The sequence below is a fragment of the Phocoena phocoena genome, chromosome 11 (genome assembly GCF_963924675.1).
Source record: "Phocoena phocoena chromosome 11, mPhoPho1.1, whole genome shotgun sequence".
NCBI lineage: Eukaryota > Metazoa > Chordata > Mammalia > Artiodactyla > Phocoenidae > Phocoena > Phocoena phocoena.
Genome location: NC_089229.1, coordinates 73,003,071 through 73,020,246, shown reverse-complemented (window position 1 = coordinate 73,020,246; position 17,176 = coordinate 73,003,071). Strand labels below are relative to the sequence as shown.

The 17,176-nt window shown below is 35.8% G+C and overlaps 1 protein-coding gene across 2 annotated transcripts in view; it reads right to left on the bottom strand.

The window, feature by feature from the left end:
- KIF21A (kinesin family member 21A) overlaps window positions 1–17,176 on the bottom strand; it is a 159,586-nt gene that overhangs the window by 65,033 nt on the left and 77,377 nt on the right. For both annotated transcript variants that reach the window (XM_065887231.1, XM_065887230.1), the window contains exons 2-9: window positions 12,002–12,224; window positions 11,689–11,871; window positions 10,178–10,327; window positions 8,655–8,789; window positions 7,992–8,159; window positions 6,001–6,116; window positions 941–1,136; window positions 343–532 (exon numbers count right to left, since the gene is read on the bottom strand). In XM_065887231.1, the coding sequence (XP_065743303.1) occupies window positions 343–532; window positions 941–1,136; window positions 6,001–6,116; window positions 7,992–8,159; window positions 8,655–8,789; window positions 10,178–10,327; window positions 11,689–11,871; window positions 12,002–12,224 (1,361 nt within the window). The remainder of the gene's footprint in view (window positions 1–342; window positions 533–940; window positions 1,137–6,000; window positions 6,117–7,991; window positions 8,160–8,654; window positions 8,790–10,177; window positions 10,328–11,688; window positions 11,872–12,001; window positions 12,225–17,176) is intronic.

Genomic DNA, 17,176 nt, shown 5'->3' with positions numbered 1-17,176 from the left:
AATTAATTAAAAAAAGAATTTCCTTTAAAATTCAACAGAACAGAATGAGAGAAAAAACAAAGTTATAGAAACGAACAATAATGCTTTGAAACATAATTTAAACAGCAAATTTCCTGCCCTTAATTACATGAGCAGAAAGTAAGATAATATGATGAAGCATAGGGCATATTTTGTTTCTGTAAGAATGTATTATTTACAAATTAAGTATTAACTTAAAAATCACAGATTGTATACACAGAGATTGACTTTTTCACTTCAAATATTCCACAAAGTTAACAAACATGAAGAGTATTTCCTGCTCTCCAAAAGTAATCCCTCATTCATCCCACCCTACACACATACCTGCTCTGGCAAGAACTTGGTTGGCCTGATCACTAACAAGCTGTGTGATTCTGGTCCTCAATACATCAACCGTCTCTTGCATGGCTTTAATTCTTACACGCAGGTTGTTATTTTCAGTCTGTAGCATAGCATTCTCATGAAACATATCATTGATACTTTCCACACCCTCCTCGTCGATTATTCTTTTACCCTAGAAAAGAAAAATATTTCCCTGTTGATTGAGAAGTTTTAAATACACAAGAGTTTTGTTAAAGGATACTGCAGGATTATGCAATTCTACAACCAAGAGCACTTTTGTCTTAACAGCCTCAAGGCAAGAGATCCTTTTCCCTCTACTACATCTCTCCTTTGAGCATTTGTCACTAAAGAATCTGACTGGGAAGGAAGTATTTTGAAACAAGAGGCTGGTCAGGTTGTCAGACTGAACATTATTAAAGGCTACCCACACATAAAACTAGAGAATTCTACCTCCAAAAGGAAAGATGCCACCACTATGACAAAGAGACTCCAGAGACATATATGTGCAAGCCATCACAAAAAGGTATCACTGTGTACACAAAATGTATCACAAAATGCAAAGTCAAAACCATTAGCTTACTGTTTTGTACTCCATAAGCTCCATCTGAAGTCGTGTGATCTCACTACGGAGAGCATTGATCTGCTGACTAGCTCTGTCCTGATTGACCATCACCTTGTTCTTGATATTTCTAGCTCGATTGGCATATTTCAGGGTATTTAAAGTTTCCATAAAGTCTCTGTCTGAAGGGCTGACACATGCTATCATGATTGTTTGGCTGAAAGTTACAAAAAATAATTAGGTTTACAGATAAAAGCAAATAAAACACTGAAATAATCATTTTAAAATTCCCGCCTTTTGAATAATATCTCTCCTTCGAGATACCAAAAGATTGACATTACTAACTTAAAAATAAAAGCAAATTTATAAGCCCCAATGCTTTAAGACTATCTTAAGGAAAAAGATTTTGTTTGCTTGGCTAAAATTGGGGAAAATTAATTTATATTATCCTTTTTTGACTCATAATACCATATACTCATAATACAAGTGCATATATTTCTCACCTCTTTAAAAATTTTTTTGAAGCAATATACACAGAATAATTCTAAAATTTAATCTATATATAATATGACATGTTGAAATTCAAAAATCATTGTTTTCATTATCTATTTAATATTTCAGGATTTTTTTTTTAATTTTTATTTATTTTTGGCTGCTTTGGTTCTTCGTTGCTGTGCACGGGCTTTCTCTAGTTGTGGCAAGCCGGGGGCTACTCTTCCACTCGTGCACAGGCTTCTCATTGCAGTGGCTTCTCTTGTTGCAGAGCACGGGCTCTAGGCATAAGGGCTTCCGTAGTTGCAGCACGCAGGCTCAGTAGTTGTGGCATGAGGGCTCTAGAGCGCAGGCTCAGTAGTTGTGGCACATGGGTAGTTGCTCCACAGCATGTGGGATCTTCCCGGACAAGGGCTTTAACCTGTGTCCCCTGCACTGGCAGGCGGATTCTTAACCACTGTGCCCCCAGGGAAGTTCCTATTTTAGGATTTAAATTTTTTCTTTTAATTTAATCACTTGCATCCTGATTTTTTATTTCAGCAAAAAGTTTTACACAAAATCCTATCACCTGATCAAGAAAAGTATTTAGTATATCCATATGTTTCACAATATGAAACATCATTTGTGATTGAGTGGTCAAAGTTCCAGAGTTTCTGGCTAGATTACATAGGAAAACTGGGAAACATTATTTTATCATCATGATGAATTGCTTTACCAACCAAAGAACAGGATAATAAAACGATTATTATGCCTAAGCTATTTCTGTCAATGAAAAAGATGTGGAGAGTCTAATGGGCACTTGCACACTAACAGTTAAGGAGCTAATTTACCCACCCTGGTAGGAAATTTATACCTATCAATTCTAACCTATAGCCTCCTAGCTTCCTGCTTCCACTCCTGCCTTCTCCCAATAATCTCAACACAGCACTCATAGTAACACTTTTATTTTCTTCGTATTTTTTTTTTTTAGTATTGTCAAGCTTTATTTTTACTCATTTTAGATGTGTAGTAATGTCTCATTTTTTTTAATTTTTAAAATTTACACAATTTTTAAAGGTTACTTCCCATTTACAGTTATTACAAAATATTGGGTATATTCCTCATGTTGTACAATATATCCTTGAGCCTATCTTACATCCAACGGTTTGTACCTCCCACTCCCCCACCTCTATATTGCCCCTCCCCGCCACTGGTAACCACTAGTTTGTTCTCTATACCTGTGAGTCTGCTTCTTTTTTGTTATATTCACAGTTTGTTGTATTTTTTAGATTCCACATATAAGTGATATCATACAGTATTTGTCTTTCTCTGTCTAACTTATTTCACTTAGCATAATGCCCTTCATAGCAACCCTTTTAAAACGGGTCCCATTCCACCTACCTTTATTCCTTTGTGAACTCTTGCTCATCCTTATTTACCCTTACTTTTACTATTATTACTATTCAACTCAGAGATCATCTAGTCCAAGAATCCAACCCTGAGTTTGGCTGTACTCCTTTCTCTCTGCTTCCTCATACCCTTTGCATACCTCTTTTTTGTTGATTATGATTATATTGAAATTTTATAGATCCAAACTCTTAGATACTAAAATCCTAGAGGACAAGGATCATCAAATATTTTTTATTCATCAGACTACTTTGTACAACACAGTATTTGGAACATATTAGGTCATTACTATTTGTTTGTGTTACTTGGAATATATTAGATCCCTAATAATTGTTTGTATGTCATGCGTATATTATATTTATTTATTTGAAGTCAGAAGTTAAGATAATTCATGCATCTCTGTTGATGAAGAAGATAAGGTAATCCAGTGAGAGTGATGATTATGGATACTGATTAGAGGATAGGACTACTCAAAATGTTATCCCCAGTCCAGTGCCAGTCTGGCAGATTCATGACAAGTATAGAAATTGACAGTAAGCATTTTGGCAACTTTTACAACATTTGAGCTTGCTGTAATCAATGAACTCATTTCACTGAATACAGTATAGACCAGTTCAAGTATTTTCAAACTCACATAATGGGACAAGCTGAGTATAGTCATGTTCAATATCAAGCCACTACAACTGGGAAGTGGGAAGGAGGAGAACTCTCCCTTATTAAAAATATTTTGAGAAGTATTGGGATCAAGTGCTTAAGAAGAATAGTGAAATCAGGAATGAGAGGAGCTAAGACCTACTGTATAGGAAAAAGGTCACATATTAAAACCCAAATGATACGAATTTCAAGAATAGTTATGGGGCTTCCCTGGTGGTGCAGTGGTTGAAAGTCTGCCTGCCGATGCAGCGGACATGGGTTCGAGCCCTGGTCCGGGAAGATCCCGCATGCCGCACAGCGGCTGGGCCCGTGAGCCACGGCTACTGAGCCTGCGCATCTGGAGCCTGTGCTGCGCAGCAAGAGAGGCCGCGACAGTGAGAGCCCCGCGCACCGCGATGAAGAGTGGCCCCCGCTTGCCACAACTAGAGAAAGCCCTCGCACAGAAACGAAGACCCAACACAGCCAAAAATAAATTTATTTTTTAAAAAAAGAATAGATATGTTTATGAAAAAAAAATTTTTAATGCAAGTTGTTTATTTTTATATAAAACCATAACTCTATCTTAAAGGAAACCATATAATTTAAATATATTAGGGAGTTCCCTGGTGGTCTAACAGTTAGGATTCAGCACTTTCACTGCTGTGGCCCGGGTTCAGTCCCTGGTTGGGGAACTGAGATCCCACAAGCAATGCGGTATGGCCAAAATAAACAAACAAATAAATAAAGTTATTTATCTTATATATTGTTATATCATATTATATTACACATTAGGGAGGAAATACATCACAATGTTAACAATAGTTACTTACAAGTAATAGAAATACAGTTGATTTTTATCATGTTTTATATTTTCTGTATTTTTCCATATTTTTGCTATAAACTTTTTAAAATGTTACATTAAACATTATAAATGTATAAAAGCCAGTTCTGTTTTTTAAAAAATCACCAAACTGTACACATAAATATATGCAGCTTGTTTCCACAAATACTTTTGATTTAATTTTTCTTTTAACAGAAATTTGTACAAACATCACAACATGAAGGAATTTTGTTTTCCAATGTTTATACAAAGTTTAATGCTTTTGAACTAGGCGTTCAATCTCACAATTTTAAGCAGGAATTGAGGGTCACTGAGAATAAGAGGCGTTACCACTAGATAGGAAATGGGTGAGGAACATCTGAGACTCTTTAGCTATAGCTTAGATAAAACTCAAGAGGAATTCAAAACCCACAGTGCAAATATCTTAGATTGTTACAGGGCAAGCAAACTCTCAGAAGTACTGAAGTATTCAAAAGTATTGACACTTGTAAAGGGAAGATGTTTACTATCTCTGCTTTGTTTATAAGACAAAGCTGTATTATAAAGCTAAGAAATAAACACAGGAAAAGGCTACAATTTAGCAAACTTTAAAAATTTATATTTGGCTTAAAAAACAAAACTTTTTGTCCTGTTATAATAAGACCCAGATTGATATTGAAGGTCAGAATGAAAATATAGACCAGAAGTAAGAAATATGTAACAGTGGAAGCAATACAAAGGATATGCTAGAAGACAGCTGAGTTAAGACAATGGCAATATTATATGAAAAGAAGGAATATAAAAATGATACTCTTGAATTCTATAAAACAAAACTTTATTTCTAAATCCATCCAACTTCAGACCTAAATAAACTTAACATTATCAAAATTCTTTGAATAATAGTTGTTCAAAAAGAAAGTTTGCAAGTTTAATTTTACAGCATCTAATGATCATTTTACAGCACCTAATGATCATTTTATAGCATCAGTAAACATGATGTTAGACCGTTGAAAACACTGTAAAATAGATTCACTGTAGTTGTGTGTAACTTGTTGAACTGTGCTATGATTGAATTTAAATGCCGAAAAAGTTACCATTTTTAAAGCCAACATTCTGATGCTTATAAAAAGGAATGCATTACCAAAAGAATACATTTAGCTGATGAAACATATCAGGATGATGCAAAGTACAGAAAAGGAGGAATATCAGTGATTCTGGCAAAGTTAATAACCAGCAATCACCCTATATTTCATTCAATTAACATTTTTAAATTTTTTCTCAAATGTCAAAAAATGTTTAATTTTTAGGAGACTTTGTAAAGAAAATGAATAATATTTAAATTACTTTTTAATTACTTAGAAGACAGCATTTACTTTTCAACAAAATTTTATTAGGCATCAACTATGTGCCAAGCACTTAAAACTGAAACAATGGTATAGAGAAAGCACATGCCAAGGATTGCATTTATAAGCTAAGTGACTGAATAAATTACTTAACCTCTCTGGATTTCAATTTCCTTATCTATAAAATAGGAATAATAACACCTACCTCAAGAGGTGTTATAAGAAATATGTGAAATAACAACATGCAAAAGCACTCACACATTTGAGGCACTTAATAATTATTAGTTCCTCATCCTATTAATGTGCTTTACAGTAAAAACAGTTCTTATAAATCACTTTACAAACTTATTTTAAAAATAATGAATAACTGAAATTCAGGAATATGGAGGATAAACACTTATGCATACCTATTACCCCCAAGAGAATCCTGTAGTAGTCTTGTCAGCTTAGAATCTCTATAGGGAACATGCGTGGCCCTCTTGCTCTTGTCTCCCAATGCACTTATTACATTGCCAAGTGCCAACTAAAAGAAAGAGAGAGAAAAAAATTATAAAAATGTACTAATTATAACACTTTTAAATAATGAAACCTTATAGAAAATAATATGAAGCCATGGCAGAATTGAGAACATTTGTGTTTGGTTTTGTTTTACATTTGTATTTTCAAATATAAAGTAAACTTGGAGCTTTCCACATAACTACTAAAAACTGACACCACTCAAAATTTAATGCCATATATATACCCATAATTCACAAATACTTAAACTTCTATGCAGAGATTTTCTTTAGAAATAGAAATGTTATAAGATTGATGACTTCTGACCATTCCTAGTATTACCAGAGCATCATGTTGTACACCCCACAAAACTGCCAATTCATGTTGCAAATTCTTCTACTCAATTCATTGAAGAAACAAATTGTTCGCTAGTTGAACAGTTGCATAAACTTTCTTGTTGTACTATAGCTTCCTCATGGGAAAACAAAATTTCCTTTAACCACAATAAAAATATCAGTATGATATCTCTGAACATGGCATTCCTAATGCAAGTATAGCCGCACTTAGAAATTCAATGAATCTATGTGCTAAGCATCCAATATTTTAAAAAACTAAGTCAAATTACGGAACTATTTAGTCACTCCTCCTGCCACCCCCTACTGCTTTTCCTACTGTCACTGAACCAGCACCTACAGCATAAGCATTTTCCTAAATGCTGGTTGCACTCGCCTTCAGTAATGCAAAACCATGTCTTTGTTAGAGCCAATGGATCCTGCAGCGAGTGCATCAGCATCACACTGTGTCTTATCCCCCTTTTCCAGAGCCTGCAGTTTTAACCACTGGCCACACTGAATGAACCTCTACCACGTGCCTGAACATGCTTCAATAGCCTGAACTGGAAAACAGAGCAATGGCTTTTGTCTTTTCCGGACAGCACAAATGTAAATACCACCATGATTTTATCTCCTAAGAAACTCAAAACAATACACAAAGTCGAGGATCCTGGTCGCTCACTCCTTTCAACACATGTTCAACTGTATGGTGGGAGCATCAAGATGGGTAGTTGGGAAGGCTGGCTCTCTCTAATCAGTCTCAGTTGATAATTCCCCCACAGAAGGGTCGCAATCATATAAAAGTAAATATTGGGCAATAAACAAAAAAATGACCATATGCTTGGAGCCCCTGCTCTAGGAAGAAAGGGAGGGAAGCAAAGCAGAAAACACCTGTCCTGATGCTGTCAGCATCACAGAAATTTAGGATGCCATTACTTTTAAGCAGGAACAAAGAACCAACTTTTTAATGAAATCAATAGGAAGAAAAGATTAATTACATAAAAATTTGGTTCTAAAACGTTTTCTTCCATATAATAGAAGCTTTAGGCTAACTCAAACACAAGGTGTTTTCCAATCAAAAACACCACTAGATGGCATGGTATTAAAGTTAATTCCTAATACAATCTAGAAATGTTCTCATTTTGAAACAATCATTACTAAAAAACATTTGATTGTAATTTCCAAAATAAAGTCTATCACATAATGTTAGCAAAAAAGCTACTTTGAAAGTCATCCCATAAAATGTTTAATATTAAAACAGTAAGTTTGTGAGAAGAATTTTAAAATCATTTCTATTATATATATGCATAGATTATTTTATGCACACATCATAAAATTTAATCCAACTAAAATTTTACACATGAAGAAAATTTGCAATGTGAAAAGGAGAAAAATGCTGACAGTCTGAGGAGATCAAAATTCAATGCATTACTCCTAAATTTACAGCAACTTTCATTTCTCAGCTCAGTGCATGAAGGATTTCCACTTGGGTATTATGTATTACAAAAGGGAAAAGGACAATAAAATAGTCCTGTTATATTCTCAGCACAAAGCCTTAGTCTTAGTCTTACAAGTCCACAGTTGATGGAAATGCCTTCTTTTGCCCTCTCGCCTGTAGCTCCAGTACGCTTCAGTCTTTCTGATCCTGCCAGATCAACAAAATGGAACTTTGCAGTCAGAGTTTCAAATTCATTCATCTGTGATGATTCAGAAATCACCTTATTATCAGTTGCACTTTCCTGCAATTGAGGAAGATAATTGAAAATATTTTATTAATATGACACTAAATATCCTTCAATCCCACCTTGCCCTCAGTATACATATAGCCAAGTATAGGCATGTGGCCAAATAAATATAAGTACAAAAATGCCTGCTGCAATTAGAAGTTTAGACAAAGTTAGGTCAAAGAAGGTCAAAACCTAACTTATCAACTGAAGCTTTGCCTGTGTTGAAGAGAAACTTGTAGCATATAGCCCTCAAAAGCAAAGGGTCCCAAGTAATGACATCCATTACCATATGGCCACAACATACTTTCTGGCTATTGCAGACATATATGTTCAATTTTTAATTTTACATGGTTGGCCAGCTTTAGCTTAAACAAGATCAGGGACATCTCAATTGGAAAAGGAATGATTAAACAAACTAAACTTGGCATAAATGTTCTCTTTGAATATTTTCATGGATTTTACAGAAATGAAACATGAAATCTTAAAAAATTAGAACCAATAACTCACAGCATCTATTTGGGGACACATTCTGGTTTGACACAAGTGAATGGTAAAAATGGCATGTGAACGAGAGCTCTGAACATTCATTTGGGTACTAGCAGTGGTCCGGGATAAAGCACCCAGCTTCAAACACTGCATCATCTAGAAAAGGGAAAGAAAGAGGGGTTTTACTTGAACGATACTTAGACTAGGTCCATATAATCAGAAATCTGAGCTACTGGTTAAAATCCACCATATTAAAGGATGTGAAAGATAGATTTTCTTCTTCTTCTTCTTATTTTTTTGCGGTACACAGGCCTCTCACTGTTGTGGCCTCTCCCGTTGCGGAGCACAGGCTCCAGACGCGCAGGCTCAGCGGCCATGGCTCACGGGCCTAGCCGCTCCACAGCACGTGGGATCTTCCTGGACCGGGGCATGAACCTGTGTCCCCTGCATCAGCAGGCGGACTCTCAACCACTGAGCCACCAGGGAAGCCCTCTTATTATTTTATTTACTGGCACTTTTTGAGCTGAATTTCTCAGTATAACAGCTTTTTTTGTTGTTGTTGTTGTTTTAATAGGAGAAAATACTGAGATTCAACCGTTTGCCATTCGCTGACATTTGCAGTTTCTATTTCAAAACTATTACAGTAGAACACTTCGGAACAAACTAAGCAATAACTGGAATTACTCAGGCTCTTCTGTATCTTATTTTTTGTAACTTTTTTTGTTTTGTTTTGTTTTGCGGTACGCGGGCCTCTTACTGCTGTGGCCCCTCCCGCTGCAGGGCACAGGCTCCGGACGCGCAGGCCCAGCGGCCATGGCTCACGGGCCCAGCCGCTCCACGACACATGGGATCCTCCCGAACCAGGGAACGAACCCGCGCCCCCTGCATCGGCAGGCGGACCCTCAACCACTGTGCCACCGGGGAAGCCCTGTAACTTTTTTTTTTTTTGGCCACTCCACGTGGCTTGCAGATCTCTGTTCCCTGACCAGGGATTGAACCCACCGCCATGGCAGTGAAAGTGTGGAGGCCTAACCACTGGCCTCACAGGGAACTCCCCATTGTAACTTTTCTTAAGTCTCTCTTTAGGAGCCATGATACAGGCCTACGTATGTTACAGCAAAAAGTACAAAAGGGCTGTGGCCTCATCCTTCACTTAAAATTATCTAACCCTCTTTTTCTAGGTGTGAAAGAAAACTGTACATACAATGCCTTAAATTCTTTTGATGTTACAATAAATGCACTGACTTTATCATAACTGTTACATTTTTAATAATAAAATCCTGGTAAAAAATGAAGAAGATTTTAACTCCATGTTACACTCAAGGATACAAATTTCATATGATGAGCAGCAGAGCTGACTATTAAATAAAGCCAAACACGCTCTATTTTTTTTCCTGTGGCTGTGCCGTGCAGCTTGCGGGATCTTAGTTCCCCAACAAGGGATGGAACCCATGCCCTCTGCAGTGCAAGTGTGGAGCCCTAACCCCTGGACCACTAGGGAATTTCCCAAACACGCTCTATTTTAACTACAACATAAATGTCACCTCGGATTCTGTAATCACTGTACGTGTTGTGACGCCCACGGTATAAATTCCTCCAGCTGAATCTTCATGAATCCTTATATTTGATTTTTTATTTTTTGCATCAATATCACGAGTGGTATCAAATAAGTCAAGAACCTCTTCGTTATACAGCTAACAAAAAGAAATATTATAAGTTTAATGTTAGCAGAAATTGCCTCATGGATGTAATAACACATATTGCATGTTATCTTTCAAACATATCTTAAAAGTTCTGCCAAATACATATATTTCTTCAAAATAAAACATAAAATGATCACAAATACAAACAAATACCAGATTTCTTTACAAGAGTAAGAACAGTAAAAGACCTAATCATGACTAATGAGTTAAAGACTAGCTAAAATCATCCACTAATCCTTTGCAAGAGATATATAGATATAAATACAAGCAAATACTAAAAAAATATGTATCAAATGTAAACAAATCCTAAGCTTAGGGAAGTTCTTAATAATTTTTACTACTTGAACTAAAAATATATTTTCTTTTGCCCTACAACCCTTCTTAGTGTACCTAAAAATAAATAGTATTTTTGCAAGGTCAGCAATGTAGTTTCTGTATCAATAGAGGCTGACAAAATTGTGCTACCACTTTAGAAGAGGATACATACAACTATTTTTCTATCAATATGCTTAAAGTCACAATGCCTAATAACATTTGGAGGGAGAAGGGGAAGACTGAAGACACCGTTTCTTTCCTTTTTCCATCACTAGTTACCTTTCTTTTGGTAGAAACACATAATTATATTCTTGGTTTTTACTAAATTGGAATGTCCATTAAAACCAGCAGTAAGATAACTGATGTTAATTTGAATTAAGTTTTCTATTTTGTGCTATATAATGCTGAATAAAATGTTTCACCGATTATCAAAATGATTAGCTCTGGTGATCGAGATTACAATTAGACTAGAACACTCTTTGGACCAAGTATACAGAATTATAATGGCACTGTCCACCCAAGTGTAACATTGCCCAAATCCTAGATGTCCTCTTGCTGGTATGTCCCTCCCACCAGCCTAGACTGCCCTAAACCCAACCTTTGCACATTGCATCAAAACATCTGCCTATCCTTGTAGGAATACCAGCTTCTGCCACCAGATTAGTGCTACAGCATCAATCCTATTATTCCTCACAATCTCCCCCTCCCTTTTGGTCTCAGTCACTGTGTTCCCAGTACTTTGTGAGCCTGCCTACATTACCACAGTAATTCTCAGATAAAAAATCTGAAATAAACAATATTAATTGTTTTACTCTGTGGACACTGGTCAAATGTTTATAATCTTAAATGCCAACAAGTAAGGAATACTAATAACCTATTATCTCTTGTTGCTATCACCTATAACCTAACGCTAATTTAGTCAACATTTACTGAACACTATATGCCAAGCACTAAAATGGAAGCGGGAGTATAAAATCATAGGGCTATGGTCTTAAGAATAAGCTTTAAAGGAAACTATGACACAATTAGACTATTACCTCTAAGAATTGGGCATTCACTTTAAAATCTGGAGGAGGAAGTCCATTTTTAATGGAAGTGTGTTTTTTTTCTTCGATACTCTTGAAAAGGTGTTTAACAGCACGAGAAATAATACCCTGTTCTTCCTCAATGATGTTAACATCAAATCCTGTTCCCATTGTGTATGTTTTGCCAGCTCCAGTCTGAATAAAAGAACAGAGAAAAATGAATGCTTGATCTTAATAACATAATCTCAAGTGACAGAAGTGAAAGTGCAATTGAATTGACACTTCTGTAAAGTTACAGCTTCTATGAAAATAATTTGGTACTTACTTGTCCATAAGCAAAAACTGTAGCATTATATCCTTCAAAACAACCTTCAATTAGTTTTTCTATACACTGAGTGTAGATCTGCTCTTGCTGGGAGTCAATGTCAAACACATAATCAAAAGTGAAAGCTTTATCTTTGCCTAGGAAGACCTGAGGTTCTCCCGGTGTGACAGATGTACAAATATGGCAACCTTCAATCCTTTCTTTGGCAAGCTGTGGCCTTATTCTGTGAGAAAAAAATCAGGAAAAAATAAAATAAAATAAGACAAAATAAATGGAAAAAAACTGAAGAAGTAGGATTTTGAAATTCTTAGCAAATCTTTTAAAATCACTAATGAAATCTAGTACTTACTCCTTGAGTTGAAAAGTTTAAATAAGTTAAATTATACTGTCAATTTCAATATGAGTTACTTAATCCCCCCAAAAAAATCATGAACAAGAGTAAAATTAATCTTAAAATTAAATATTTTTGTGGGTGAATACCTTTCCTCAACTCTATAAAAGACTCAGTTAAATAAATTAAACTACCAAAATGCTATTTGTTGTTATCTTTATTTTAGATTTCTTCTCTTTATTTCCAGACAGGATGATATCCAAAAATGAGAAATTAAGTACATGGTATTTATCTTGATATCCTTGACTCACCTTTTTTGCAAACTCTTCACTAATGGTTCCCAAACTTACTTGACCATAACCTTCTGTTAGCTTAACATGTGTAAGCATAATCACACAACATACAATATGAATGAATATATATATATTCATTTGTAAATATATGCATGTACTATATTGATTTGTCATATATTATGACATACACAAAAGCAGAATTGTGAAAATAAAGAAATTAAAAATAAAAACAGGGGTTTCCCTGGTGGCGCAGTGGTTGAGAATCTGCCTGCTAATGCAGGGGACACGGGTTCAAGCCCTGGTCTCGGAGGATCCCACATGCCGCGGAGCAACTAGGCTGGTGAACCACAACTACTGAGCCTGTGCGTCTGGAGCCTGTGCTCCGCAACAAGAGAGGCCACGATAGTGAGAGGCCCATGCACTGCGATGAAGAGTGGCCCCCGCTTGCCACACTAGAGAAAGCCCTCGCACAGAAACGAAGACTCAACACAGCAAAAATAAATAAATTAATTAATAAACTCCTACCCCCAACATCTGCTTAAAAAAAAACATTAAAAAAAATAAAAACAAATAAAACTTCTAATATTTTCTCTCCAAAACCACTGAATCATCATTTACATCTCCTAGGGTGTCCTTTGTCCACTTGGAAGACCACAGCACTATACCTGCCCTACACCCAACCCTCATCTACTTCAGATTCTAGGACCTTCCTCTTTTGCCTTATCTTCCTGATTTCAAGGCCTGTTTTTCAAAGAAGGAAAGTAAATATGGTGATATGTTACTAACAGAACAAAGCAAAATCTGGCCCTATTCTACTCACTCCATAAGCAGGACCATCCTAGACCTACACGTCACTGACTTAACGGTACTTAGGTTTTTTAGAGGTTTCTATTTGCCATGGAGAAGGAGAAGCAGTTTAGGGAAGAAAGTAAAGACAACCAGTAATGGAAAATATAAAATGATACAGAGAGAAAATAGAAAGGATTTTAAAGGGATCTTATTTTCTGAGATACAGAAACAGAGATCTATAGAAGTGGAACAAGTTCATCTATTTGTTAGAGATAAAGCTAAGCCTAAGTTCAGATCACCCGAGTTTTAACCCTTGCCAGTTCTTCAGGGTGGAAGGTCAATGGAAGGATAGGAAAGGCAATACTGAGAAGTGACTGAATTTCTGTAACCCTGGTTACCTTAAACAGCATTCTGTACTAGCAAAGAAGTGTTAAGTAAAGAATATATTTATTTATGCAATTTTCCCTTCTTCTGTGATAATGATGTTTTTCTTCCACAAAGTCTTCAACTTCATTTATTTGTTTTAATGGAATGCAATAATCAATGTGGAGCTGGCTAGGTACTACACTACGGAAAGAGTGATGAAGTGGCCTTTAGGAGACTTGGATTCTACTACTTCTCTCACTCCACAGATATCATGTGGCCTTCTCTCAGAGCTCCAATTTCCTCACCTATTGACAGAAACTATCATTTCCAAGGTTCCTTTCAGATCTAACGCTGAGAGAAGAACACTATATTACAAAATGGGAAGAGAAAAATAATATTTATATACTGTTATAAAGATAAAATTATAACAAGTAAAACAAATGGGTTTCTTACAAGAAGCTACATCCATGGACTATAAAAACAGCCCCATGGTAGTAAGCACCTTTGGCTTTCTGGCTCCACATTTTCTTGATGAGTGGTCTTTCTCAAAGTTAATATTCCCTTCTTTCCAATCTTCCCTTCTCCTGTCTCACTTCATCCATTCATGGGGATAAAAATCATAAATCCATCCTCCTCAGGAGAGTCATGGGGAGAAAACCAAATCCACCATCCTCCTTGGAAGAATCACCATCCTGTCTGTTGGCAAGCTAGAAACAAGAGAGTCAACCTCAGTTATTCCCTCTCCCTATTCCATCCACCTAACCTATCTCTAAGAACTATTAATTATCTTGGAAATAGCTCATCATTTTCCTTCTTTCCTCATCAATAACATACTAATCAAGCCACCATTATCTCTTACTTGGATTATTGTAAAAGTCTCATCATCAGTCAACCTGCATCAAATCTTGCCCCCACCAATCTGTTCCACAGATTGCAATATCAGTGATACTTGTAAAATATGAAGTTGATCACTACCTTGCCTAAAACCCTTTAGTATATCCTTAAATTGCTCTACAATCTCCTCTTGCCATGCTCCATCTTTGCATCAAAGGACTTTAGTTAGTGATGGTGGTGGTGGTGATGGTTTATTTTTAACAAGTTTCACTAACAAAGTGTGCTCTCTCTAGCCTCTATGCCTTCAAATACGCTTTCTCTTCTCCTGGACACTCTTCCTTCTCAATTCGCAACTCCTTTTCCAGCCTGAACATCTCATGTTTTCGACCTCTGTTTAGATTTCACTCCTTTCAGAAGCTCTCACCTAACCCTTTGCATTCCACCATAAAGTCATATCTGAGCCCAGGCTGTTCTGTCTCCTGAAAGCTACCTCATTTACACCAGGATTCTGCTCTCTCCCTGATTTACAGCTGCACTGTGAAGTTTAATAAATTCCATGTAATAATAAAGAAAAACATAAAAACAACTATCTAAATGAAAATGACAACTGTTTGAAATCAGTGCCTCACTAATTTTAAGTAAATGATTATAACCATGGGCTATTAAAATACTAAGCTAATTTATTTGGCTATTAAAATACTTCTAATTTAATTTCTACATAGAGAATAAGTACTATTTGAATTGCAGATGTGACAGTCAATTTTAGAATGCCAATGTCACTCAGAACTTAATCTCCTAACTTCTAAGGAGGAGTGCATTTGAAAGACAGGTGATATGCAATCACACCATCTGCATGGGTGGGGAGACAAACTGGCTTTAAAAACCAACAAGATGGGTGGAACCCTTTTCTACTGGATGCAGGCAAGGGCAATTTCCCAGCAGGACTAAGAAATTCCCACCTAGGAGGGGATGGTCTCTGGCACATGCAGATAACTGGAAGCTGACTACACTTCGAAGTTTAGAGACATATTCACAGTCTCAATTCCCCTTCAAAAATTCAGATTTTAAACTCTCCAAATCCTTAAATTTATACTAAAATCAAGAATTCTCAGATGAAGTCTTAACCCAAGCCAATTAACCTGCTTTAATGATGTAAAGAGTTTGAAATTTACATAGTTACAAACTTCAATTTATAAACTATAATTTGATGTTATATATAGACAAAATATAACAACCTCCAGGGAAAAAGAAGACTAAAACTAAAATCTGACATTTATTACTTTAAAAATTTAGAAATATCTTCTTAGTATTTTTATATAAAAATAAGACCATTAAACATACTCATCTAATCCCAACACTAAGAAATAATGAGGTTAACATTTCAGTTAACACTAAGATATAGTAACAGGCTTTTAAAAATGTGTAATCATACAACTAGATATATTTGAAAGTACTTCTTAAAGAAAAAGAATTATGCATAAAACTTATGTCGTAAATATTTAGGATAAGATATTCTAATATTACACAGCAGTATTATATTATAAAAGCCAATAACAATGTGGGTTCTATCTACAATAGTAATTTGCTAATGGAGATGGGTTTTTTAAAAATGTTACAATGGAAGTGAATGTAGGTAGGATGAGGCTGTTATGGAAAATAGTGACAGTTCCACTAGATAATGTGATTTTTTCCTTAGCATAAGGTATGTAACCTTTTATCCTTTGTGGGCCATTGACCAATAGGGTGGGATCTGAAAGGGAAAACCCATGAAGGGTCATACAGAAATAAATGTAATTTGTTATAACTAGTTTGAGAAGGTTGAAGGTTTGAAACAGAATATGATACAAACTGTCAATTATTCAGATTTAAGATAAAAGGATATGAACAAATGTTGTATCCATTTGCTGAATCTTTCCATCAGCAGAAAGCAGCCATTTTACTTCTGTTCTCACACTCTACTGAAACTGCTTAGACAGAAGGCACCAATGACCTTTTTATTTCCAAATACAATGGACCCTTTTCAGTCTTCATCCTACCTGACACATTTGATCCTATTTACAACTTGTAGGGGAGGAAAAAACTTCTTCCCTCTATCCTTCTAGATTCTCCTGTTTGGGACCTTGTTAATTAGATTGACAAGGCAGATTAACAAAATAAAAACAAACAAGTTTATTAACGTGCATACCAGGCATACACATGGGAATATTCAGTGATGAGTAAATGAAAGAGTGGTTACAACTTGGATTTATATAGCATCTTAACAAAAAGAAGAAGGACTTTGAGTTTCTAGGACAGCAAATTGTGGGAATATAAATATATGTAGGAACTAATGGAAGATAGGGGCTAATTAAGTAAGGTTTGTTGTGTAGGATACTTTCATGCAGTCTCTGGTAATTAACTTCTGTCCTTCCTGGTAGAGAACAGAGGCAGAATACCTTTACAAAAGCTATGGGCCTTTAGGCAAATATCTGCTTCTTTTAATTGCCTTCAGCTCAAAACAATCCTTACATCAAATTGGCATATTATGGGGTGGCATTTTCTGCTACCCTTCAAATACTGTAT